General features: G+C 44.1%; 1 protein-coding gene across 1 annotated transcript in view; it reads right to left on the reverse strand.

Moving 5' to 3' along the window:
• RUNDC1 (RUN domain containing 1) overlaps positions 1-27,888 on the reverse strand; it is a 78,623-nt gene extending 50,735 nt beyond the window's left edge. The window contains exon 1 of the mRNA XM_030221236.1: positions 27,443-27,888. Coding sequence (XP_030077096.1) covers positions 27,443-27,814 — 372 coding nt within the window. The 5' untranslated portion in view covers positions 27,815-27,888. The remainder of the gene's footprint in view (positions 1-27,442) is intronic.
• Positions 27,889-27,965: the final 77 nt, after the last annotated feature.

Below are 27,965 nucleotides of genomic sequence, written 5' to 3' on the forward strand. Positions count from 1 at the left end.
CCACACACACACACATCCCCCCACACACATCTATACACACACACACATGCCCCCACGCACATCTATACACAGACACACACATCCCCCTACACACACACATCCCCCCACACACACACACATCCCCCCACACACATCTATACACACACACATCCCCCACACACACACACATCCCCCCCACACATCTATACACACACACATCCCCCACACACACACACATCCCCCCCACACATCTATACACACACATCCCCCCCCCCCACACACACATCCCCCCCCACACACACACATCCCCCCCCACACACATGCCCCCACGCACATCTATACACAGACACACACATCCCCCCCCACACACATCCCCCCCCCACACACACCCCCACACACCCCCCCACACACACACCCCCACACACACACATCCCCCCCCACACATCTATACACACACACACACCCCCACACACATCTATAGACACACACATACACCCCCACACACATCTATAGACACACACATACACCCCCACACATCTATACACACACACACACACCCCCACCCCCCCACACACATCTATACACCCCCCACACCCCCACACACACACACATCTATACACACATCTATACACACACACACACACATCCCCCCCACACACACATCCCCCCCCCCACACATCTATACACACACACATCCCCCCACACACATCTATACACACACACACATCCCCCCACACACATATATATATATATACACACACACATCCCCCCCCACACACATATATATACACACACACACATCCCCCCACACACATATATATATACACACACACACACATCCCCCCACACACACTTCACCCAGTCTATCTCATCCCCCACTCCCAGCCTTTACCCAGTCACCCCTCTCTGACCCCTCCCCCAAGAATTCACCAGAGCCTCACCTTTCCGACTGCAGCTATAGAAGAAAATTTTTCCACTTCTTGCTGCAATTCAGCTCTATGTAAGCTTGAGCTGTGCCATGCAGGAAGTCTGAGCGATTTCAAGTCCTGTGAGGCTTCCCAAACTTCCTGCACTGCATGGCTTAAGGTTAAAGAGAGCTGCTCTAGCATAAAGTAGGAAACATGTTTTTTTTGCCAACACTGCAAAAAAGAAAGAAAATAACATTCAAGGCAACCCAAGTGCAAGGATGCAATTTCTAGGCATCATGACGACTTAGTACCTGGAATTTGTCAAGCTCTGCATATGAACATGTACTGGAATACTATTCCATGCATAAATGATTGTTAGTATTTGAAAACTGTGCGTGCTGGAACCCTATTCTGTGCATCAATATGCAGTCCAGTGCTTTAGCTGCAGCAAGTCATCCCCTGCTGGTTTTTGTTTTTTTGTTTTCTTTTAATTCATCAATGCATTTTAGCAAAATTCTTGAGGGTCCTTCATGCTCGCGGAAGAAAGAAGACATGAAATGCCCATTAATGCCAACCACAGAGTGAGCTAACTTTACTCCTCCTCAGACCTGGTATTAGAAAACTGTGAGCTCACCTTCCTGGTCTCCTGCATACTTCTTAGCATCCCTTTATACCAAACTCGGTTCCCAGACTCAAGAACTTGAAACACTATAGTATCTTCACTTATTACAAGAGTGCTCATTGCCAGCAATGTTTTCATGGCAATGGATCAAGCACATAGTTCTTCACTGGCTCACTTTTAATGCCACTTTTAATTATTTTATATATATATTATTTCAAATACTCATCTTTTATGAGCTGTATCAGGTCATGGGATTGTTGTTATCGCCCGACATGCATGTTTCGCCCTTGTCGCGGCGAACAGGCACTGAAAGCAGCAGATAGGCAGGCAGGCTCGCCTCCTCGTTGCTTCCCTTCCAGTCTCAGCGTGTCCCACCCTCCTCTGATGTAATTTCCTTTCCGCGAGGGCTTTCACCTCTGGTGAAAAAACATCTCCCCCCTACCAGCAAGTCGTTCGGTATGGACACTTTTACTGAGGCTATGCTGAACTGGAGCCAGTCAAAAACCCGTCCCTTGCTTTTGCTGGGGAGCAGACTGGGCCTTAGTCGCACGCTGTTGACGAGAATGAGCGTGCTGGGGTTGAGCCTGGGCAGGCTGCCAAGAAGCAGGAGTGTACCTATGCCTAGAGTAGGTATAGGGGGCACTCCTCCTCCCTCCAAAAAACCTCCTAGATGAGGAGGCAGTAGCAGAAGGTGCCCGGTGGGAGAATCCATAGCATCATTATGCTTCTTGATTTCATCAACTTAAAATCCTCTACTTTTTCTCCAAAAAGATTGTCCCCCCAGCAAAGAACATCCGCCATCCACTGCTGGACAGAATGATCCAGGTCAGAGACACGCAGCCATGAGAGTCTGCGCATCACTATACCTCGAGAGCAATTCTGGATGTCACATCAAAAGTGTCAAAAGTACCCCTGGCCAGGAACTTGCGACACACCTTCTGCTGCCAGACCACCTGGCGAAAAGGCTCGGCCAACTCCATAGGGAGTGCATCAACCAAGCTGGACAGTTGACGTATCAAGTCTCGCAAGTGTACGCTTGTGAAGAGCTGGTATGACTGGATCTTGGCAGTGAGCATAGCGGCCTGATACGTCTTCCTCCCAAACGAATCAAGAGTCCTAGCTTCTCTGCCTGGGTGCGCTGAAGCATAGTCTAGTACTCCTGGCTCTCTTGAGGGCGGAGTCCACCACCATGGAATTGTGGGGTAAGTGAGACCTCATCAATCCTGGTTCACCGTGGATCCGATACTGGGATTCAGCTTTTTTTTTGAGACCATGGGGCCAGACAGAGAGGCAGACCAGTTTCGCACAAGGACTTCCTTCAGTACCTTATGCAGAGGGACTGTCACAGTCTCTTTAGGTGGAGAAGAATAATCCAGGACCTTGAGCATCTCAGTCCTGGGCTCATCCTCAACCTAGGAATAGCCGTAGCCAAAGGAGGAAAAGGACAGACTCTCGGGTGGGGATAGTCTTCTTTCCAGCAGAGGGGAAGGGTCAGAGGGAATCCCAAAGGACTCATCAGAAGAGAAGTACCTGGGATCTTCCACTGATTCCCACGAATTCTCCTGCTCAGTGTCGGATACAACCTGTGTCAAGGTACTCGACGCCAAGGAACAATGTCGTCTGTGGCGATGTCGAGAAGTCGACGCCCAATCAGACTGCGGCAAAGCTCCCTCCACCAACGAAGGGGAGTCAACCTGGGTGGCAGCCAATGGCGCAGGCTGCACCAGTCAGAGACCTCACCACAGGAGAAGGGCCAGACACTGCTGCAGCAGATGGCACAGAAGGCGCAGGCACCCCTGACACCAAAGCTGATTGTCGCAGTAAGCCTTCCAGAAGTTTTGGAAACAAGGCACGGATACAGTCATCGAGAGCCGCCATCAGAGAAGGCTGCGGGGCCGGTGGAACAGGTGGTGTCAGAATCCATGGAGGCTCGGGAGCAGGTACCGGGCTGCCAAGAGACCGACGCATCGGCACCTCCTGTACCAAGGAGAAGCGGTCCCCTTGGCACCAACGCTTCTCGGGTGCCGACTCTCTCGACACCCCAGAGCTCCCAGTACCGTGCGTCGAATGAGAACGATGACGGTGCTTCTTCGCCTTCGCTCGACGCACATCATCAAGACTCCTCGGTACCGATGAGGATGTGGAATCCTCACGTCTCCTCGGGGCTGGGTCCAACGAAGGTCGGTCCCAGGGGGCCTGCATAACAGGAGGCCTAGAGGCAGGTGGAGACATTACCTCTCTCCTCGACGTTGATGCTCCTGTCGATGTCGACGTTGAAGGACCGGACTGAGCCCCAAAAAGCTTTTCTCACTGGGCCTCTCGAGACGCTTGGGTCCGCTTCTTCATACGAAGACACAGACTACAAGCGGCTGAGCTACAGTCAGGCCCAAGGCACTGGATACATCAGGCATGGGTATCTGTACCTGAGATGGTCCGGTTGCACCGAATACAACATTTGAAGCCGCTGGGTGTCTTCGATGACATGGAAGAAAAAAACGGCTTTGGCGAAATCAAACTATGCGATTGTGCTAAGAAAGAAAAAGCACAAAAAAAGTGGGAAAGGCCAGCCGCGCCGAAAAAGAAAGGAAACTTTAAAGGTGGACAAAAAATAAGAAAACTACGGGAAAACTTTTTTTTTTTTTTAATTCTTTAAAAGAAAATAAAAGCAAAATAAAGCGAAAACTGAGTCGCGAAGAGTAGTTCTCTTCCTGGGCCTGATGGAGCGCAGAGGAAACACTGCCGCAGCTAACCGCAGAGAAAAAAAGGAACTAAAGAGGCACGCTCACGCAGCAAGTCGTTCACACTGCCCGCGTGACAGAACTCTCTGGAAAGACTTTGAGGTGTATTTTCAAAGCACTTAGACTTACAAAGTTCTCTCTCTCTCTATTTTTAACTAACCTAAATTTGATAAATTTTCTTTCATGAGTTTTAATGGACACAAGCTCTGCTGGAACCGGATCAAACAGACCCTGCATCACTGCCATCTTGGTCAAGGGTCAGTGGGTTGTTTCAGGCATCTGCCTCCACCTAGAGCTGTAAAAGCTATGTCAATTGTATGTTTATTGCTTATAGTCAGGCTCCAAACTTCTATTTTTGACAAAGCTGCTTGCAACAATGGGAAAGCTTGCATAAAGTGGCCATCTGGAGATTTTTTTTTTTTTAATTTGCAAATATGACTTCCAATTTTACAGAAGCAAGGAAGAAACTGCTATATTTAAGTTTTCTGTCTATCTGGCTGAGATCCTATCTCATTACCTGGCAGTTTTGCTATCTAGACCAGCAGGTTTGCCCTTGGGTGTGTTTTGCCTACACTAACACATTGTATTATCTGCTGCAGAGTCCTACACCATGAATCACAGGTAGCAAAGTATGTGATATATGAAAGGAGAGGCTATGACCAAACACAAAATCATTCTGGTTAACAAGAAAAAAAAAAGGCTTATGCTTTTCTACAAGAACAGTTTCACAGAATCATCTTTCACACATATTGCAAACACAAAATGAAAAGAGCTTTAAACTTGCTTCACATGTTACATGTGAGGGAAACATGCACTAATATTTTTGAAATTATACCAAAATTCTCAATGTTATGCAAAATGATGCACAATTCCCTGGGGCGTATTTACCTCCCACCATGTCCAGCATCTCTTCCTCCCAATCACTGATGATTCTAGCAGTGCCATCTTTCAAAATAGCTGCATCTAATCCCTCATGGTATATTCCACTGCACCAGTAGATGCCAGGCTGCTAAACAAGGAAATCCTTTCAAGCACCGCCTTATTTGGCAGATTGACCCCTAGGGCCAGGCACCACCATTTTGAAAGATGGTGTCACTCCCGTCTTTAGAGTTGGGGGCAAATCGTCTGGTGAGGTTGCAGGTGTGTCCGAGAGTTCCAGGCAAATTAATTCTATAAACCAGAATGATCACTTAATTCCCCAGGATGCAATACCTGTGAAATTTTGAGGTTCTACTTCCTGTGAAAATGGCTCATGGAATAATTTGAAATGGAAAGGAAGAATACAACTTATATAAAATTAAATTGCAAAACTGTCTGGTAAATGGTCACAGGCGACAACTTGTCCAAGTACTCGTACATGCATGGTGATCCACTATCTCCTCACAATCTGTGGGTCATAACGTGATGATCTATATCTGAGGACTGGCAACTCATGTCAACTATGGACATGGGCACCCATTAACTTGTTAATTTTAGATGCTCATATTTTAAAGGTACTTTAGCTTAAGAAGATTCTACATCACGCCTGCAAATCACTAAGGTCAATGATTATCTCCCTTTCCCTGAGCTTCTGCTATACATTTAAGCACCACTGATTCACCAACCTATTTTCTGCTGCATCACTGGGCAAATCACTTTTACACAACTGCACAATTATCTAACCTAATGTATGTTTCCTAGCACAATGATAGATACTGTTAACTGGAGGTCCGCACAAGTGAAACATAAGATATTTGTGAAGGACTAGTCATTTACATCTCTAGTGTTAATACTGACTCACCTGTCCTGGCAAACCTACTGGACAGACTGGATAGACCACATGTCATCCACTATGTTACTATGGCTGTGTTACTGTACACAACTTACTCCCTTCCAAAAGGAAATGAATGTTATCGTCTTCCCTTCAAGTATCCCTTTAATACCCACTTACTTAACAGCACGGTACATAGGAGAATGCAGGAAAGGAAATCTGTTGAAATACGGGGGCATTTCCTTTCCACTTCCCTGATCTGATGTACAGTATAATAATGGCTCCTTGATACACTATGACCAGTGTTCACACTGATATTCAGGGGAAGTGAACATTACCAGATGTTCATGCACTTCCCTATCCTCCCATCAAGGGTGTTTTAATATATATGTAATTTTATTTGAGATTTATTAACCACCTTTATAAACAAATTCACCCAAGGCAGTGTACAGCAGGTCCAGTTTAACATGAAACTTACAATTTTGTTTACATCGTAATAGTAAAATGACCAAATATAAAGAAATACAATTGAGGTAAACTTGGAAATACATTGTCAGTACAATACAAAAAGACCGAGCACGGAAGAACATTCAAATAGCAAATATAATATGATGTCAGCATATCAATAAAACACCTAATAAGCATGCAATATAACATTCAAATAACAAATAGGATGTTAATGCTCTTCTATGTAGCGGAGGGGCCAAGTGCAGATATACAGATGGGGACAAGATGGGTAGTAGAGAGTCAACTGGGATAAATAGATGGGTGGCTAAACTCAAGGCAAAATCTTTGTACAGTTAAACAATATACGACGAACTGGTCTAAGTTACAGGGTGTGCAGCAAGCTAGTCCAGGTGTGGAGTAGAGAGTTGCACGGGGACAGAAATCCTACCCATCCCCGCCCGTCCCTGCTGGAATCTTACCCGTCCCCACCCATCCCTGCTGGAATCTTACCCGTCCCCACCCATCCCCGCAAAAATTTAAACCATCCCAACCCGTCCCCACCCGTCCCCGCAAGAATTTAACCCATCCCCACCCATCCCCGTAAGAATTTAATAGTACATAAAAGAAAGTTCCAGTCAGCTCCCTTTCTGGATTTGAGCCACAGCACTGTAGGCAAGGACGGACCGGAAGTTGGAACTTGGAACACTCTAGTGCGCACATGTAAGATTTGTCTCTGATTCACTGGGATTGTGTGCTGAGAGGCCGCCACATGCACGCGCCAATAGGTCAGGTGACATCTGATTCTCGTGCCTGTGTCAGAGCTGAGGTCTGTGCACCAGCCTGGGAGCAAAGAGGATTAATAGTAACATAGTAAGTGACAGCAAATAGACCTGAACGGTCCATCCACTCTGCCCAATAGTCACACTCATGATCAATTCATCATTAAATCAACGAGTGTGATATTATATACTTGATTATAGTCTTTCTTTCGTGTTTCTAGAACAAAGACCACAGGAGTCTATCTGGCCCCATCCTTATGTTCCAACTGCTGGAGTTGCCATCGAAGCCCACTCCAGCTTATTCATGTTCTCATTTGTGGGACACAGACCGTAAAAGTCTGTCCAGCACTGTCCTCATGTTCCAGCCACTGAAGTTGCTGTCTAAGCCCTTTCCAGCCCATCCTACACCAGATTGCCATGTATGAGACACAGAACATACAAGTCTGCCAGGTATCAGCTCTAGTTCATCACAGCCAGAGTCGCCATCTAAGCGTCACTTGACACATCCACACACATGCAGCCATTTAAGGTTAGCTTTTATATAACTTCCATTTTCTAATTAGAGATCCTCTGTGTTCATCCCACGCCTTTTTGAATTCCGTCATCATTTGTGACTCTACCACCTCCTTAATGGAAGACTTTCCACATTTATGCTGTTAAATCAAGGAAGAAGAGGAGGAGACAGCACTCAAATAAATTGGTATTCGGTAGATGAGAGGCTGGTGCAGGTGCAGCTTACACTTCCACGGGAAGCCCACAGAACTGGTTCCATCCCCGCGGGAACCCCGCAGGAACTGCCTCCGTCCCCGCGGGAACCCCACAGAACTGCTTCCATCCCCGCGGGAACCCCGCAGGAACTGCCTCCGTCCCCGCGGGAATCCCGCGGGTTCCGCGGGATTCCCGCGGGGACGGAAGCCGTGCAGCTCTCTAGTGTGGAGTGAGTTAGTCAGTCACCACATGTATTAAAGGCTTGGGAGAAGAGTCAGGCCTTTACCTGCTTCCTGAAGTAGAGGTAGTCACAAGTGACACGTAAACATAGTAAACATAGTAGATGACGGCAGAAAAAGACCTGCATGGTCCATCCAGTCTGCCCAAGAAGATAAATTCATATGTGCTACTTTATTTGTACTGTCCTCTTCAGTGCACAGACCGTATAAGTCTGGCCAGCCCTATCCCCGCCTCCCAACCACCAGCTCTGGCACAGACCCTATAAGTCTGCCCAGCACTATCCCCGCCTCCCAACTACCAGTCCCGCCTCCCACCACCAGCTCTGGCACAGACCGTATAAGTCTGCCCAGCACTATCCCTGCCTCCCACCACCGGCTCTGGCACAGACCGTATAAGTCTGCCCAGCACTATCCCCGCTGCCCAACCACCAGCCCCGGCACAGACCGTATAAGTCTGCCCAGCACTAGTCCCGCCTCCCAACCACCAGCCCCAGCACAGACCGTATAAGTCTGCCCAGCACTAGCCCCGCCTCCCAACCACCAGCTCTGCCACGTAGCCCCTCTGGGAGTAAATTACAGAGTGTGGAGGAAACACCTGAGAAGGCTCACTAGTGGGTATCACTTTCTTTTGATGAAGGTACAAATAGTGATGATCCTTGAAAGGACCTTAGAGGTCTTAAAGGTGTGTAAAGGGCTAACTTATCCTTTAAGTAGTGTGGTCCATATTGTCTGAGGATCTGGTACTGGTAGCCAATGTAGCTTTCGCAGAAAGGATGTGATATGGTCACGCCACTTGCAGCCTTCTGTCAGTAGTGCTGCAGCATTCTCAATTAGTTGGAGCTGATATAAACTCTTTTTGGTTTCACCAGTGTAAAGGGCATTACAGTAGTCGTGACGTTATGGCATGAACCACTGTGGTCACACATCTTTTTAATATATGGAGAAAAATTTCATAGTTGCTGCAGAGAGAGAGAGAGACAATTTTTAAAGGTTGTTTGCATTTGAGGGATCAGAGTGAATGATGAATCCAGCAGTATCCCAAGATTCCTGAACTGTGATTTTAGGGGGAGCTGGAAACTACAGGCCGGTAAGCCTCACTTCAGATATTTGAAAAGTAATGGAAGCGATGCTGAAAGAAAGGATAGTGAATTTCCTGGAAGCCACTACGTTGCAAGATCCAAGACAACATGGTTTTACAAAAGGTAAATTGTGCCAAACGAATCTCATTGAATTCTTTGACTTGGAGAATTGAATCATGGACGTGCTATAGACGTAACCTACTTAGATTTCAGCAAAGCTTTTGACACGCTTCCCCAAAGGAAGCTCTTGAATTTATTTTTATTTATTTTTGTTACATTTGTACCCTGCGCTTTCCCAGTCATGGCAGGCTCAATGCAGCTTACATGAGGCAATAGAGGGTTAAGTGACTTGCCCAGAGTCGCAAGGAGCTGCCTTTGCCTGAAGTGGGAATCAAACTCAGTTCCTCAGTTCCCCAGGACCAAAGTCCGCCACCCTAACCACTAGGCCACTCCTCTCCAATAAACTTGACAGGCTGAAGATAGGACCAGATGTGGTGAACTGGATTAGGAACTGGTTGACGGAGAGATGCCAGAGGGTAGTGGTTAAAGGAATTCGCTCGGATGAGGGAAAGGTGAGTAGTGGAGTGCCTCAGGGATTGGTGCTGGGGCCGATTCTGTTCAATATATTTGTGAGTGACATTGTCGAAGAGTTAGAAGGTAAAGTTTGCCTTTTTGCGGATGATACTAAGATTTGTAACAGAGTGGACACCCAGGAGGAAGTGGAAAACATGAAAAGGGATCTGCAGAAGCTAGAAGAATGGTCTAAGGTTTGGCAATTAAAATTCAATGCGAAGAAATGCAAAGTGATGCACTTAGGGAGTAGAAATCCACAGGAAACGTATGTGTTAGGTGGTGAAAGTCTGATAGGTACCGAAGGGGAGAGGGGGTGATAGTATCTGAGGATCTGAAGGCGACGAAACAGTGTGACAAGGCGGTGGCCGTAAGTAGAAGGTTGCTAGGCTGTATAGAGAGAGGTGAGACCAGCAGAAGAAAGGAGGTGTTGATGCCCTTGTATAAGTCATTGGTGAGGCCCCACCTGCAGTATTGTGTTCAGTTTTGGAAGCTGTATCTTGCTAAGGATGTAAAAAGAATTGAAGCGGTGCAAAGAAAAGCTACAAGAATAGTATGGGATTTGCTTTACAAGACGTATGAGGAGAGACTTGCTGACCTGAACATGTATAACCTGGAGGAAAGGAGAAACAGGGGTGATATGATACGGACTTTCAAATATTTGAAAGGTATTAATCCGCAAATTAACCTTTTCCGTAGATGGGAGGTGGTAGAACTAGAGGACATGAAATGAGGTTGAAGGGGGGCAGACTAGAAAAATTTCAGGAAGTATTTTTGCACGGAGAGTGGTGGATACTTGGAATGTCCTCCCGCGAGAGGTGGTGGTGATGAAAACAGTAACGGAATTCAAAAATGTGTGGGATAAACATAAAGGAATCCTGTTCAGAAGGAATGGATCCTCAGAAGCTTAGTGGAGATTGGGTGGCAGAGCCGGTGGTGGGAGGCGGGGCTAGTGCTGGGCAGAACTCTACGGTCTGTGCCCTGAAAATGGCAGATACAAATCAAGGCCAGGTATACACAAAGTAGCACATATGAGTTTATCTTGTTGGACAGACTAGATGGACCGTACAGGTCTTTTTCTTGTTGTCATCTACTATGTGTCAAAAACTATTTCAAGTCAGGTACTTGTTCACTTGTGTTAGGTACCCAAATAATCTCCGATTAGCTTGGGTTCAGGCAGGGACTGTTGGTTTTTACCCATTACCAAGTTGAATGTCTTTATTAAGCTGATAAAAGGAATTCCAAGTGCCAATCCAAGTTATTTCAATTATATAAGCCCTTGGGGCACTCACTACACTTAGAGAGTTTAAAAGGCACCCCTCAGGGTTAAGAGCCGCATAGAAACTTAAGTTACTCCCTGTAAATCATGAACTGTTTATTGAACCACACCTTCCTTCTCCTGGCACACATACTTCACTGTCATGGAATCAGGTTTGCTTGCAAGCTGCAGAGATTCACATACTCACAATACAAGAAAGCGAAGCTGCTTACCTGTAACAGGAAATGCAGCTACACTTGCTGATGAAGTCTCTGACTGAGCCTGCTTATCGGTGCTCTCTCTTAGCTAAGAAGCTTGCTGAAGATTCATTAAGCATAAGCAGGGATTCCTGCACCTAAAGCAACTCCTCTGATAGAAAGGGAACAGAAGTTGAGTAAGTGTGGCTGCATTTCTCTGCTTCTATAGAGAAACTCAGTTACAGGGAAGCAACTTTGCTTTCTCCAGAGACCAACAGGGCAGATGCAAGCACATTTGATGGCAAGTCCTTAGCTGAATCTCAGTGGGGAGGTGGTGGTGTTCTTCACAAGCAAAGATATTCCAAAGGAAAGACTGGCCAAACGCCATGTCCCAGTCATTGGAGGAATCCAAGCAACAATGTTTAGCAAATGTAAGAGACAAGGCTCAAGTTGTCACTTTAAAAGTCCAGGAAGGACGTTTCTAAGATGAGCAACTACTGAAGCAGTGCCTCCGAGTCTATGCGCCTTCACATAATGGTACTGGAAGGCACAGTCCCATCGGTTTAAAGGGTTCTTTCATCAAGTGAGCCAACACAATATTTAGGTCCCAGGATAGGGTAAGTTGGTGAGGCCCCATATGAAATTAAGAGACTGCGGGATGACTGGACACAGGTTGGTTATCAATCCTGTCCTGATAGACCATTAATTGCTAAGAAGCAATGTCGAACTAACAGTTTTTATGCCCAATTCTAAAATATGAAGATAGAAGAGCATGTGGACAAGAGATTGGGTCAGTGCTTTTCACTCTGGACCAGTGAGTAAAGCAAGTTCATTTAGAAATCGATAAGACTTTCTGGTATTGGGTCATCATGCCGCTAGGAGGACCAACTTCACTTCTTGGATCAATGTTTTTCGATCTGGACCAGTGAGAAAAGTTCATTTAGAATCGGTAAGACTTTCTGGTACTGGGTTGTGATGCCGCTAGGAGAACTAACTTCACTTCTTGGGAAAATGGAAGAGCATCTACGAGGCGCTACTCAATCTCCATGCTGTGAGTGGTAAGACTGTGCAGATTGGGGTGTTGCAGATAGCCCTGGCTGGATGGTGTCCTAGTGGTACTGGAATGTCTACCTGAAGAACTAGTAACCAAGGGAACCATAGCTGTCTGGACCATCAAAGGACAATTAGGCTCACCTCTGCAGCATCTTTAAAAGAATCTTCTATAGGACTCTGGAAATAGGTGGGAATGGAGGAAAGATGTAAAGGAGATGGTGATGTCGAAAGCATCTCTCACTACAACTGGACTTCCCTGGCACAGCAAGCAGAAGAGTGGGCACTTGACAATGTCTAGGGCTGCAAATAGGTCCACTTGGGGGAATCCTTCATTTTTGGAAAAGTCAGTTGATGAACTTGGTGTCAAAGGACCATTCACATGTGTCTAATTTGCAGCTGAGAGTGTCTGCAATTTGGTCACAATTGACCTGATGTTGGTGATAAGCAAAATTACCAGGTACCAAATATGAGTGGCCTCAACAGACACAGGGGATCCCAAAGCCCCTTGCTTGTTCAAAAACATGTTTCCTCGATTGCTTGTTCAAATAGAATATACTTGTTGCAAATGCATTGTCTGAATGCTTGTACAGTATAGTAAACTGCTTGAAGTTCCAAATAAAATATGTGGAGTGAACCCTTTCTGCATTGCATTGGTTATGATGGTGAGTTGCGGAGGCTTGAAAGGACATCCCACAAGGATGGACAGGGATTGACTCCACCAATGAAGAGAGTCCTTGAGGGCCTGAGGAATCAGGATGTGATGGTTGAGTTTTGAGATGCCAATGTATGGAGGGGCATGTGAAGCCTTGCATAAAATACTAGATATACCATAGCTGCCATATGGCCAAGGAGTCTGAGAAAGGTGTGTGTGATGACAGTCTTCGACAGATACAGACAGGCACACTAGTGGGGGTGATCCACCTTCATTCCTGCAGTAAGAAAGCTGTTGCTGATAAAGTGTCCAGATTGGCACCTATGAATGTTAGTCTTTGTGCTGGAGTTAGGTAGGTTGGTGTAATTGACTACGGATTCCAAACTTTGTATTGTGATTTGGAGACAATTCTTGGAATGGGCTAAAAGAAGCCAATCATCTAGGTAAGGGTAGCCAAAGCAGCTCTGTTTTCGGAGATGTGCTGCTGCCACTTCAAGGCATTTTGTAAATACCCTGGAAGCTGCCAAGCTGAAAGGCAGGACCTTGTACTGGTAGTGAAGTCGATTGAACCTGAATCTGTGAAACTATTTGACCTGGGTGGATAGGGATATGGGTATAGGCATCTTTGAGGTCCAGGGAGGTTAGCCAGTCTTCGCATTTGAGAAGTGGGAGAATGTTGACTAGGGTTGTCATTCTGAACTTTTCCTTTTTGAGGCTGAGGTGCCAGAGCTCCAAGATAGGAAGTGTTCCCACCCTGTTTTCATGGGGATGAGGAAGAAATTTTAAATAAAAACCCTTCCCCTGTTTATGGTTGGGTACTATTTGTACTGCATTGCTGTGCAATAGGTTGGTGAGCTCTGTGGACAGCAATGGGATATGTTGTGGAGGGATCCAATGCTGAGGTGGTCTCGTGCAGAAGTTCAAATATCCCAGAGAAATGTTGTTGAAAACCCACTGCTCTGACATGGCTTGCCAGGCTGAAACAAAATGGCTTTGTCCCCTGTTGGCAGTGGGTCAAAAACTAGGGCTAGGTTTGGGAGCTCATGTTCTGTTTATGGTTCTCTGCCTGTGAGAATAGGTCCGATAAGACTGACGAGATAATGATGGTCTGGAATATTGAGAAAATCTCCTTCTTGGATAGAGCCTGTTGAAGAATTGCTGATGTTATGGCTTTCTATAGCTGGAGATAGAAAATATGTTGTATTGCATTAATTGTTCAGGAGGCTGAGTGAAAAGTTCATGCACTGTGGAGCAAACTTGAGAAACCATGCTGTTTATTTTTTCCCTGCCCAGATAGGGAACATCAATGAGACATCATGCAAGTCCTCTTGAAGGTCAGAAGCATGGCTCTCTCTTGTTTGCATCATAAGTAGAACAGATGAAATGGTATGTAGACTCTTGCAAGGTGACCTGTAGCTGTGAGATAAGTGTCGGCACAGTCTACTGTTGTACATGTGGTAGCGTCCTGCAACTGCATCTAGATAGAGTATTGATAATGTAGAATTTGAAGTTGGTGAGCTTGTATCTTGAAGGGCAAGTATGGCCCCTTAGTATACCCTTCTCCCAATGGAATCCAGTAATTTCGACTCCTTCCCTGGGGGGAACGTAGAAATGAGTCTTGGCAGACACTGATTTCTTAATAGCTGATTCTGAGACCATAGAATGATGGCGAAGCCGTGGAAGGTTATGCCCTGGGGCATTTTGGACCTCGTACTTCGGGGCAAGACATTCTGAAGTTGGAGAGATAGAATAAGGCATTTGCCAGCTGGTGAGGTGCAGATCCTGTAATACTGGCAATGAAAGGGTCTCTTTGCTGGGCGCTGCACAAGACTTGAGGAAATCAGGAAATCCTTTCTACTCACAGTCTGAGGGTTAGAGTTAAGTGATAGTAATGTAGTAACCTTCTGAAGGAATCACGAATTGTAAGTAATCCTCTGCTAGGATCAAAAATTGAGAAGTGGAGGAAGAAGAAGCTGCACTTCAGTAGCCGTTTCTTGATTTTATGTTGATAGTGGGGTCCTCTTCATTAGCCAAATAGATTGATTGCGATTGGTGTTCTGGAGAGGAGTATCCAGGACAGGGTTTTGGGGAGGGGGGGGGGGGGGGAGAATCTTGATCTACTGGAGTTTGGTGCCATGAGCCAGAACACAGGTTGGCAGATAGTGGCAAATTCATGGATATCGGAGGTGCAAACTGGTTCCACTGCTGGCTGCCTTCTGGAACTGTAGTCGTGGGGCAGATGATTGTGTGGGTTGGAAGCAGACAAGATTTTGCGCCTGCAACTGTTGTAGCAGGGCTGCACTGTCTTGCATGAAGTGGTGTAGTACTGAAAAGAAGCAGTCTGGTTTTTGGCTCCCCTCCAGAGTCAGTAGGGACATACGAGTTGGTGATCCTGCTTTGGTAAGAAAGGCCTCCTCTGGGGGGGGGGGGGGGGGGGGGAGAAGCAGATGAAAGGGACTCAGCGGGCCTATTAGACTGGTGTGGAGAACAACCTACTACTACTAATCATTTCTATAGCACTACTTGACATACGCAGCGCTGTACACTTTATAAGCAGGAACTTTCTCTGTCCCTAGTGGACTCACCTGGGGCAATGGAGGGTTGACTTGACCAAGAGTCAGTATGTTTGTTCTCCGTATGCTTAAACTTTTTGATGCCTTACCTGCCCCATGATCCTGAACCTTTGTACTATAGGGCTTCTAAAAGACTCCATGTCGCCGCAGAAAAAATGTACAGGGGAGAGACACGATTACTCAGTAGCAGGAAGAAAAAAAAACCTGAGGAGACCCAGAGGAGGCTGCTTTAGGCGCAGGAATCCCTGTGCATGCGCAGTGAAACTTCAAAAAGCTTCTTAGCTAGGGGAGAGAACCGGTAGGCTGGCTCGGTCAGAGACTTCACCTGCAAGTGTGTCTGCACCTCACCTGCTTTTCTCGAGAGAATGGATTCCAGCCGGATCAAGGTGAGAAAAACTGGATTCCCATCAGGACTAAGGTTGGCAAGTTTCTTAAAAAGAGGGGCTGTAATCCAAGATCAAATACAGAAGAAAGTTTCAATAAGCATTCTCCCTTAGGGCCTACATAGAACCCATCCTTTTTTATTTTACCATTCAAACTTAACACTGAATATAAACTGCAATTGTTGGGTTCTGCTGCATTGCAAATATATTAATGCTCCTTTTTCAAGCACTAAGAAGAAAGCAAATAGCACAGTCACATGGAAACAGAACCTGACAGCAGAACTTCCCAGTTTCACTCCTGGTGCAATGCAAAAGACTGCAGTATGCTGCCAGCTTTCCTCTTCTTTCTGACAAACGCCTTCTTGAATTCTCTTACTGTTTGCATACATCCTTCACCCCAACCCATGAAGAAATATTTTCTAACATTGCTCGAGTCTAACCCCACTGGCCTGTGGTTGTACCAACTTCCTTTGCACTGAAAAATGTTTCTACAGTACTATGGTAAATACCTCTGTCCACCCCTTTTAAGTCTTACCTGGTGCAGAAGCAAGAGTAGCATCAACCTAGATCAGAAGAAAAGACACCTGGAACCTTTTTTTTTTTTTTGGGGGGGGGGGGGTGGGGGGGAATGTTATTGCCTATTACTTCCCTAACTCAACAGTCTGAGTGACAAAAGTTTCTTTCCTGGCTAAGGCCTCAGAGAATGAATCCAAATAAATTATTTTCCTTTGCAATCGGGCATAGGATCCATCAGGATCACCTTTCCCAACATGATATAAGCTCCTGCTAAACTTGTCTGAGGATGATATAGAAAGCAATGGTTACTGCAGGTTGTACATTATTCACATTACCTTCCGAGCAATACAGAGATAATTAAGCATGTGTTAACTCACGCAAAGACATGGCAGAATATTTAAGGAGGTTATTAAGTATTTTGTTGCAATGCACAATGGATTTTGATTCAAGAACAATGTGGGAAATTTTTCTATGAGATCACAAACAGCAGTAATCCACAGCTCATTGCAAAATGTCACCCCTCTTGTTAGTGCCAGTGATTGGCGCAGGAACTGACAGGAAAGATGACATTTAAAAAAACAAACCACACACACACCCCAAAAGTTGTCTGCTGTACATCAGCCCCCGGCTCCCTTCCAATATTTAAAAAAAAAAAAAAAATCCCTAACTTTCCTTGGTGTGTAGCCATACTGCCCCCCCCCCCCAAATGACTGGCACTGGCACATGCCTCGGTCGGGTTGGCTCAGGGGGACCATTTTGTTTGATTATATTATGGATATAGTTGAATCGCCCACTGATTAGATTTTTTACCATGAGCTACAAACTATGGGTTGACGCAATTCATGTTGATGATTTTTATAGCACCCCATAATGTGTTGGAGTGACGTTCCTCTTGATTTTTAGGTTTATTTATTTAAAATTTCTAAATGATTATCTGTTTGATGTCCCCCTTTTTAATTTACCAATTTATTTTATATTAGATTTTATTAATCCATTTTTTGATCTGTCCATTTGGTTGGTTACATAGGCTTTTAAGTCGATTCATTTAAAACTTTTAAATGATCATCTGCTCAATGTGTTTTTTAATCAATCAATTGACTCATCTTTGATTAGTTTATTTGGCCATTCATTTGGGTGTTTAGATTCATTTTATTTAAAATCATTAAATGATCATTTGTTTAATGGTTTTTTAATTGACCAATTGATTACATATTAGATGCAGTCCCTTACACTTATTTTGATTCGTTTATTCGTTTATCATATACATCCAATCAGCGAGGTCCACGTCACGATTTTTTGCTATTTAATTCTAGTTACTTCTCGGCGTCCGTTTTCCTTTTTTTTCAAGCTTTGTCAGTGTGCGTTATATGGAGTGCTTGTCAAGGTAAGGTTATTATCCGTGTGCATATATTTGGAATCACTCCGATCTTTTGTTTTTTAAATTGATTTTTTACATTTTTACTAAGTTTGTTTCTAGTAGTTTCGATAACATTTGTTTTTCCAGTTGGGTTCAGCATTTAGACTTGTTGCTTTATAAATAAATATAACTATAACCTCGGTGGTATTTTTACATTTCATTTTACTTTCCATACTTTTTATCTTTAAGCCTAACATCGCTTGTATGCATCGCAATACTTTTAACTTGTTTTGATTTGTCTATTTGTTCGTTTATCTGTCCATTATAAATTTAATCTATGTCATATATGCTTTTCTTGCTGTTTTATTTTAGTAGCCTTTTTTGGCGTCCGTTTTCCGAAATTTTTAGAAATATATTATATGTAGTGCCCGTTTAGGTAAGGTTATCATTTGCATGCATAAATTTTGAGGCACTCTAATATAATTGGAAGCAACATGATATCTTGGATCCTTCATCTGCCGGACTTTCCTTTATTTTTTATCAATTTTTATATTCTACATTTGGAATATACCGTTTGTTAAGAAATCTTCTATGAAATAAACATTTATACACTAGTTGATATTAAAATATATATTTTTATATATATAAAAAAAATGTATGGAAAATTTTTTTAATGAAATAAACATTTATATACTGGTTGATATTAAAATATTTTTTATATACACAAAATTTTTAATTATATACACATATAGTTTATAAGGTTTTATGATATTTTTTTTACTTATATACAATATTATTAAAAGTGTTTTTAAATTTGTGATATATAACCTATATATATATATATATATTTACATATCCATATTGTTTATTTACATTTTAGGTTTCTGTGATCATTACTAATTGATTATTAAATGCTCCTTCAGTTGATGTATTGCTGAATCCCAATTGATTGGTAGGTTTCTTTTATTCTCTTTTTTTATTCTTTTTTTTCTTATTTATAATTATTTTACATTATTCATCAAGCATTACATCTTGAACAGAAAAGGTACTTCATCAAGAAAAAAAAAGAAACAAAACACAAATACATCCTTAATTCACAATTGAAAATTACCAGATTTAAGTAAGCTCAAGTCCTCAATTTTACGATCCAAGTATTACATATGTGGAATGTAAAGAAATATAATATTAAGGATTATTAAACCTGGCTAAACAAAGAGTTCCATAAAGTTCTCAAACTCTTCTAGCAACAAGAAATTCTGTAAGTTGTGAGGATTCATAAAAAACATACTTCACTGACTGGTAACAGATTACGCACTTACAGGGGTAATAGAGGTAAAAGGTAGCACCCAGCTGAAGGACACCTGGTTTTAAAAGCAAAAATTTATGGTTTACAAATTCTTGAGTAATACCTGGTGTAATAAATCTTACTGGTTATAATTTTAAGTGTATATATAAATGAGGTGGAGCATTTGTAATAGATCTATTTATCTATTTTTCTATATAATTTCTTTATGTCCCATTTATTACTTTTTAATATTATGTTTCTCTCAAACTGATCTTCATATAAAAAGGTTTTCTAGAATTCTCATTAATTTTAATGAATATAGTACATACGTTATGTACTGTTTAATTTTTATCATTATATCTGTGATGTTTTTAAATTGATATTTTTTATATATTTTTAAATTGTTTTTTTAAGAATTATATTAATATATGTTTGTTTAGTATAATGCAAATGGATTTTTTTATATATGTTGATATATGTGTTTATATGTTTATAATTTTGTAGACCCCTGGGGAAGGCTGATATAGCCGAAACACGGATCGTGTTGGGTCCTGATTAAAGTTTTTTGGAGCATCTTACCCTTGTGTGTGGTGACTGATCTCTTGACATTGGGCCCACTCCACCCTATTTCTGTTGCAATAAAAAAAGGTATCATCTTATTTTCTTTTCAACGTTTTATTTGTATTGATTACCTTTAAAAGTGGACTAACACGGCTACCACACTTCTCTACTTAAGAAAACAAAGTAAACAAAATATTTTCCCTGGCTCTGTTTCTCTAAGGGGGTCTTTTACTAAAGATTAGTGTGTGTGTGTGTGTGTGTCAAGTGGTGCTTAGATGGCAACTCTGGCTGCATCAACTAAAGGCCGATGCTGGGCTGGCTAGTATGGTCTGAGTCCCATAGGATTCAGACCGTACAAGCCAGACCTGCACCGGCCTTTAGTTGATGCAGCCAGAGCTGCCACCTAAGCACCACTTGACATGCAAACACACACACAATACAACAAACAAAAAACCCCAAACAAACAAAAAGTGCTAATCTTTAGAAAAAGACCCCCCTTCCCCCACCCCCCCCCCCCCCGCCTTAGAGAAAGAGAGCCAGGGAAAATATTTTGCTTACTTTGTTTTCTTGCTTTTTTGTTGCATGACTATCTTATTTCTAATCTATAACTAAGCAGGTTACAAAAATATATGCATAATCAAAAATATTTTAAAACATTAAAAACGACAAAATACTGATCCATATTCTATCACTACCAGATAGATGGTGACATGTCAATCTCAAAGCGAGAATGCAAGTGAAAACTGGTATGCCTTCAACTACCTTCTAAACTGCAATAAACCTGTAAGTAGCGAGTCTCAGGTATCCTAACAACCCGTTCCATAATACAAGGACCTGTGGAAAAAGGCTTCTTCGAGTCTCAGCCTAACACAACTTCTGGATCTCTCTATATACATGTACATACAGTGGGGGAAATAAGTATTTGATCCCTTGCTGATTTTGTAAGTTTGCCCACTGACAAAGACATGAGCAGCCCATAATTGAAGGGTAGGTTATTGGTAACAGTGAGAGATAGCACATCACAAATTAAATCCGGAAAATCACATTGTGGAAAGTATATGAATTTATTTGCATTCTGCAGAGGGAAATAAGTATTTGATCCCCCACCAACCAGTAAGAGATCTGGCCCCTACAGACCAGGTAGATGCTCCAAATCAACTCGTTACCTGCATGACAGACAGCTGTCGGCAATGGTCACCTGTATGAAAGACACCTGTCCACAGACTCAGTGAATCAGTCAGACTCTAACCTCTACAAAATGGCCAAGAGCAAGGAGCTGTCTAAGGATGTCAGGGACAAGATCATACACCTGCACAAGGCTGGAATGGGCTACAAAACCATCAGTAAGACGCTGGGCGAGAAGGAGACAACTGTTGGTGCCATAGTAAGAAAATGGAAGAAGTACAAAATGACTGTCAATCGACAAAGATCTGGGGCTCCACGCAAAATCTCACCTCGTGGGGTATCCTTGATCATGAGGAAGGTTAGAAATCAGCCTACAACTACAAGGGGGGAACTTGTCAATGATCTCAAGGCAGCTGGGACCACTGTCACCACGAAAACCATTGGTAACACATTACGACATAACGGATTGCAATCCTGCAGTGCCCGCAAGGTCCCCCTGCTCCGGAAGGCACATGTGACGGCCCGTCTGAAGTTTGCCAGTGAACACCTGGATGATGCCGAGAGTGATTGGGAGAAGGTGCTGTGGTCAGATGAGACAAAAATTGAGCTCTTTGGCATGAACTCAACTCGCCGTGTTTGGAGGAAGAGAAATGCTGCCTATGACCCAAAGAACACCGTCCCCACTGTCAAGCATGGAGGTGGAAATGTTATGTTTTGGGGGTGTTTCTCTGCTAAGGGCACAGGACTACTTCACCGCATCAATGGGAGAATGGATGGGGCCATGTACCGTACAATTCTGAGTGACAACCTCCTTCCCTCCGCCAGGGCCTTAAAAATGGGTCGTGGCTGGGTCTTCCAGCACGACAATGACCCAAAACATACAGCCAAGGCAACAAAGGAGTGGCTCAGGAAGAAGCACATTAGGGTCATGGAGTGGCCTAGCCAGTCACCAGACCTTAATCCCATTGAAAACTTATGGAGGGAGCTGAAGCTGCGAGTTGCCAAGCGACAGCCCAGAACTCTTAATGATTTAGAGATGATCTGCAAAGAGGAGTGGACCAAAATTCCTCCTGACATGTGTGCAAACCTCATCATCAACTACAGAAGACGTCTGACCGCTGTGCTTGCCAACAAGGGTTTTGCCACCAAGTATTAGGTCTTGTTTGCCAGAGGGATCAAATACTTATTTCCCTCTGCAGAATGCAAATAAATTCATATACTTTCCAAAATGTGATTTTCCGGATTTAATTTGTGATGTGCTATCTCTCACTGTTACCAATAACCTACCCTTCAATTATGGGCTGCTCATGTCTTTGTCAGTGGGCAAACTTACAAAATCAGCAAGGGATCAAATACTTATTTCCCCCACTGTACATACATTTATCCTGCTTCTTTGGGTTTCCAGCTCAATTATAACCGATCAACTGCTCCCAAATTTTTCCCTCAACAGAGAACTCACTGCTATAACCAGACTAAGTCAGGGCTATGCGCCAGGGCTCTCAACCCCACCACTAAATGTCACTCCTAAGGTACAACGACACGTGCCCTCCTTTACTGCACCCCACTTGACCCAGGAAAAAGACCTGACCAGAAACAAGGGACCTTCCATACAGCATCACTGCAGGAGGAGTGGTTAGGGTGGTGGACTTTGGTCCTGGGGAACCAAGGAACTGAGTTCGATTCCCACTTCAGGCACAGGCAGCTCCTTGTGACTCTGGGCAAGTCACTTAACCCTCCATTACCCCATGTAAGCCGCATTGAGCCTGCCATGAGTGGGAAAGCGCGGGGTACAAATGTAACAAAAATAAAAATAATCGTTAGTCCAGTCCTTTTCCATATTGTTTTTTTTTTTAATTTACAGTAGTTTTTCTTATTTTTTTCACTTTTATATTTTGCTTTCCTGAATTTTAGCCACCAGCTACTACATTTTAGGCACTCAGGTGAACTTGCTCCTGGGATTTTTCCAACCTTGTCCATATGCATTACAATGACAGCCTGTATTCAGCTGGGCACAAGTTCAACATCAAAGAAATCAAGTTCCCACTGTACACAAACAAGTCTTCAGGAAAACCAACAAAACTAAAATGACTAACCCTAAAATGATTAACACAAAAATGTAATAGGGGCAAGCTGGAGTTGAGTTGTATTTCAATATTTGGAAGGCAAAATCATCTAAATCATACAATTTGGAAGTATCATGTTTTGACTGTTAAGATACTACTGAGCACAATAGTTTGAAGATACTTACACTGAAAGTAAGGAATTCTTATCAATCCAATCTATTCACAGCTATGGGAAAAATATTTGGAATTGGCCACTCCCCCCCCCCCCTCAAATTAAGTAAAGCAAAGTTCAAATTAAAGAATGCTGACATAACACTAACAACTTTTTAAAAAAAAGTGGTATTTCAATCAAAATGAGAACCTGTATATGCTTTTGGGAGGTTAACTGGGGTGTATAGCACTGCACCAGGAAGACACCTGGACATATTAAATGGGACACTAATCTATATGTCCAACATTGGCTAGTGCAGTTCCCGAGTCCTTGAAGCAGTTTTATGAAATGCTGGCCAACGTTTGATCCAGAGGTGGAATGCTTACTAAACTTTATTTTTGGACACTAATGAAGATACTTTATTTGTTATACTTTTTTTGTGGAGGGTTTTATGCCTATGATTGATTTAACGCCATACCTGGATGTTGAGGCTTTTCCTCCATTATGTTACATGGTAGTGGTTTTTTTTTTTTTAATATTCTGGGATACTATAGGTACTTCATCATTTGCCATTACATTGTTTGAAGTAATTTTATAACAAGTCACCTAGATTTGTAGGATAAGCAGTTACCTATTTTTAGTCTATTTTATAAATATACTTAAGTGCCTATGCATCTTCATAAAATACCAGGAGTAAACTGGCTGGCAGAAATCATAGCTAGATCGAAAGCTGCAGACATTTATGCCTTTTCCACCCCAGTTGTGCTCCAGAACACACCTGCATGCATGTCATATAAGTTGATGCAGCATTTAAAGCTGAATACAGATAAAACCAAATTGTTATGGTTTAAAGTCTGATGATTCCTAATAGCGGACCCTGCAGAGGGATGCTGGACAGGTAATGAGGGGTGGCAAGCTATGTTTCTGGGGTGGCACATGCCCCCCCCCCCCCCAATGACACATAGGCATGATTTTTCTCTGAAAATCAAAATCAATTTGGAGGAGCAACTGCTCCCCTCGCCCCCCACCCCCAAGCTATGCCTCTGCATCTAGAGTACTGGGACTAATCCTGGACTCTTCTTTAAGCATGGAACCTCAAATGAATTTGCTATGAAGATTTTTTTTAAGCTTAGGCAGTTACATTTAGTTTATTCTTATTTTTACACTTGTCATGTTAGAATTTTGGTTCAATTACTATGCCTTTCTCATTTGTTTGACAAATACAAAGAGTTGTAGTAATCCATCAATGCTAAAGCTTCAGTTAATACAAAATACAAAAGACTTGATGTAAAAGAATCCCACAGGCTTGCTCTTAAAGAACTTCCCAAGAACATCTGTATAACTTGCCTATACGTTATATCTTATAAACTCCAGAGCATTAGCAGTAAATTTGAGACAGATCATACTTCACTCCACTGCCCCACATACAAAACAAGAATCCTGTACATAATATGTAAACTGCTTTGATTGTAACCGCAAAAAGGCAGTATATCAAATCCCATCCACTGGCTTAGGAGTGAGCTTTATTCTTGTCATGGTATGCGCAAAACTAACCGAGTCGGAAAAACTGGCCCTAGAATTGTTTTTAAGGTCTGGTTCATAAGTGGAGTAGTGGCCTATTGGTTAGAGTACCAGTCTTGACATCCAGAGGTGGCCGGGTTCAAATCCCACTACTGCTCCTTGTGATCTTGGGCAAGTCACAACCCTCCATTGCCTCAGGTACAAGCTTAGATTATGAGCCCTCCTGGGACAGAGAAATAGCCAGTGTACCAGAATGTTGAGCTACTACTGAAAAAGGTGTGAGCAAAATCCAAATAAATAATAATAAAATGTTGACAGGTTATTCTCCAGAGAGTCTTTCTAATTTAATTAACTGGCATGACCAAACATGGTCATACTAATGACCGTTTAATGTTAACTTTTTTATCTATAAAAAAAATTCATCTTCAGTCATTGTATGATAATCATTCAGCTTTTGTTCCATGAAATACTGAAATTTTCTTCCATACTTGGTATGTCTTAATGCTATCTGCACTTTCAGAAAGACTTGAAATCTTATCTATTTGCTGAATCTTTTAATTTAAAAACGTAAGAATAGCCATAGTGGCTCAGACAATGGTCCATCTAGCCCAGTATCCTGCTTCAAACAGTGATCAATCAAGTACCTAGATATCCAGACAGCTGTTACCAAATCCTCCAGCTGCGAGTTCCAGAGCTTAACTATTCTTTGAGTGAAAAAATATTTCCTCCTATTTGTTTTAGAATGTAATTTGAGTGTCCCCTGGTCTTTGTGATTACAGTTATGATAATTCTTGAAGTTACTTTAATTTCTGATACATTACCCACTTTGAACTTATTTGTAGGAATTAGGTGGGATAAAAGTGCATATCAAACATATAAATGGCAAGTGACCGTACTCACTTGCAAATGCGCAGTACAGACTTCCCTCTCTGTCCCGCCCTCGCGTCAAGATGTCAGAGGGCAGAACAGAGAGGGAAACGGAGTTGAATTGTCTGACACCGCCGCTGCTGCCTGGAAAGGAACATCGCGTGAAACAACCTCCACCCTCCTCCCCATCCCCGCCACCACTCCCACCCCCCTCCGTATCGGGCCCACTGCACTGACCTGACAGCACCTCTCACCTCCGTGTGGAAGCGCTGCAGGCAGCAGCAGAGCGATCTGCTGCTGCCTGTAGCGTTTCACACGGAGTTGAGAGGCGCTGTCAGGTCAGTGCAGGGGGCCTGGCACGGAGGGGGGAGGGAGCGGCAGCGATGAGGGTAGTTGGACGTGGGGGGAGGGCAGGTGGGAGAGGCCATGGTTGCTGGACTTGGAGTGAGAGCAGGGCACAGAGGAGGGCTGCTGGGGAGGGGGGGAGGCCAAGGGAAAGAGGAGGGCTGCAATACTTGCCCATTTTTATGGGCTTAATGGCTAGTATAACATAACTGGCCATGTTTCTAATAAACACTAGGAAAATCTTATAAAAGCTATTTTACTTTCAAAAAAAGTTTATAAAAAGTAGCCCCACAGAGCCTAGTTTTGTATAATATATTGCATAAATAGTCACAGCATTGGCATTTAAGTACCCATATCACACACACACTAAACCTGCTTCAGAAAAGATGTAGATGGTGCATCTGCTTCCCTAGGATCATTTTATAAAAGTGCATGTCACCTTTATAAGATAGGCAGAACATGGACCACCTAGGCTAACAATGTGCATAGCTGCACATTATCAAAGGAGCCAACTTTTCAAAATGATTGGGGGTGCTAAACCCAGTGGAAATTACCCCTCTCTAGATACAGCCGAAAGAGTTTGCTCACCAGAGCCTGGCTCCTATGTCCAGGGTCGGTCATAGACAGGGGCGCCCACATAGGGCCTTGCGCTCACAGGGGCCCCGTGGCCGGTAACTTCCCTGTTGTGTTGCAATCAAACTCCATCTGCATCGTCCCCAGCCCACTCCTGCCACAATTTCTCATCTCTCTGCATGCGCTGGCCGCCTCACCATCCTGACCCCACTCCTGCCACTGGCCCACCACAACATGTGCTGCCTATGCATATCTTCTCTGCTCTGCCAATACGCTAAGCAGCTGTGGCACTTGTCGGTCCTCCTTAATTGACGTCCTGCCCGACAATGACTCGGTTGTTGACGCCAGAGCGCCCGTCTGTCGCGCGGTTCACCCCCTGATGTAATTTCCTTCCTCAAGGGCGGGCTGCAGCACTAACTTTTGCAGAACAGAACACTGAGGACAGAAAGGAGTCAGTACTAACTTTGAAGGGGGGCGCTTGGAAAGGAAGAACAAAGTCTGAGTCTCAATAATTTGTCGTTATTTGAAATCTCATAAATATATACCTTTTAAATTTAATAATCTGGTCACTGGAGGTGGAGCTTGGGTGGCACTCCGAACTTGCTAAGACCAGCACTGCCTATGTCCACTATAATAGCCTGATAGGGGCGGAAGGCCCAGTGGCATGCTGCTGGTGATCAAGTGGTCTCAAGGTGGGGGGATAACCTTCTTTCCTGCCCGGTCCACTGGGCTGCAGCTATTCCCCCCCCCCCTGTATTTTAAAAATGGCAGCAGACACTCCCAGCGGAAGTCCTGCGACACTGTCGAGACCACTGCGCGACATCTTGGCTGCTATTTTGAAAACACGGCGGTGCTGGCAGGCGGGGGCATGTTCTGGCCGCTGCGCAGAGGCCACCAAGCTAGCAGGACCCCTCGGGTAGGACTGGGGTGGTGGGGGCTGTGGCAGCAACCGAGCCACTGCCATTGCTTTTTGACTTGTAACCTCTCGCTTCTACCTACCATCCTCTCCCCTTCCTGTACACATTAATTGATTTGCTTGCTTTATTATTTCTGTCTATTAGATTGTAAGCTCTTTGAGCAGGGGCTGTCTTTCTTCTATGTTTGTGCAGCGCTGCGTACGCTTTGGCGGCTCTTCCTACTCACCGAGCTGTCCAACAGACCGGCGTTCTGCGCCTGGCAGCCCAGCACGTGCGGGCAGCCCCGGAAGGCGAAGTCCTCGAGCTCGCGCAGGAGCCGTTCCTTCTCCTCGCTCTGCCCCGCGCGCACCACCTGTCGCAGGCGAAACTGCACCTGCGCAAAATGCGACGTCAGGGCCAGCAGGGACGAGTTCAGCAGCTCCTGTTCGCCCTCCAGTCGCCGCAAGCGCTCGGCCACGGCGGCCGGTAGCGGGGCTCCTCGCCACAGCTGCTGCTTTCCCTCCGTCTCTGCAGGGCTTGCCACCGCCCCCACCGGAGCCCAGCGCTCTCCTGCTAGTCCCGCTTCACCGTCCGACAGGGACAACTCCTCCGCCGACATGGCGACAACTCTTCAAAGCGACAAAAAAAAAAGAACAGCGATCAAGAGAGGCACTTCAGTCTGAACCAGCCGTCCGCCATTTTGGTAGGAGAGACCACGTGACCCCCCCCCCTTGGTGACGCAAAGAAGCGCTTGTGTTCTTACGTCTCCC

The sequence above is a fragment of the Microcaecilia unicolor genome, chromosome 12 (genome assembly GCF_901765095.1).
Source record: "Microcaecilia unicolor chromosome 12, aMicUni1.1, whole genome shotgun sequence".
Taxonomy (NCBI): Eukaryota; Metazoa; Chordata; class Amphibia; order Gymnophiona; family Siphonopidae; genus Microcaecilia; species Microcaecilia unicolor.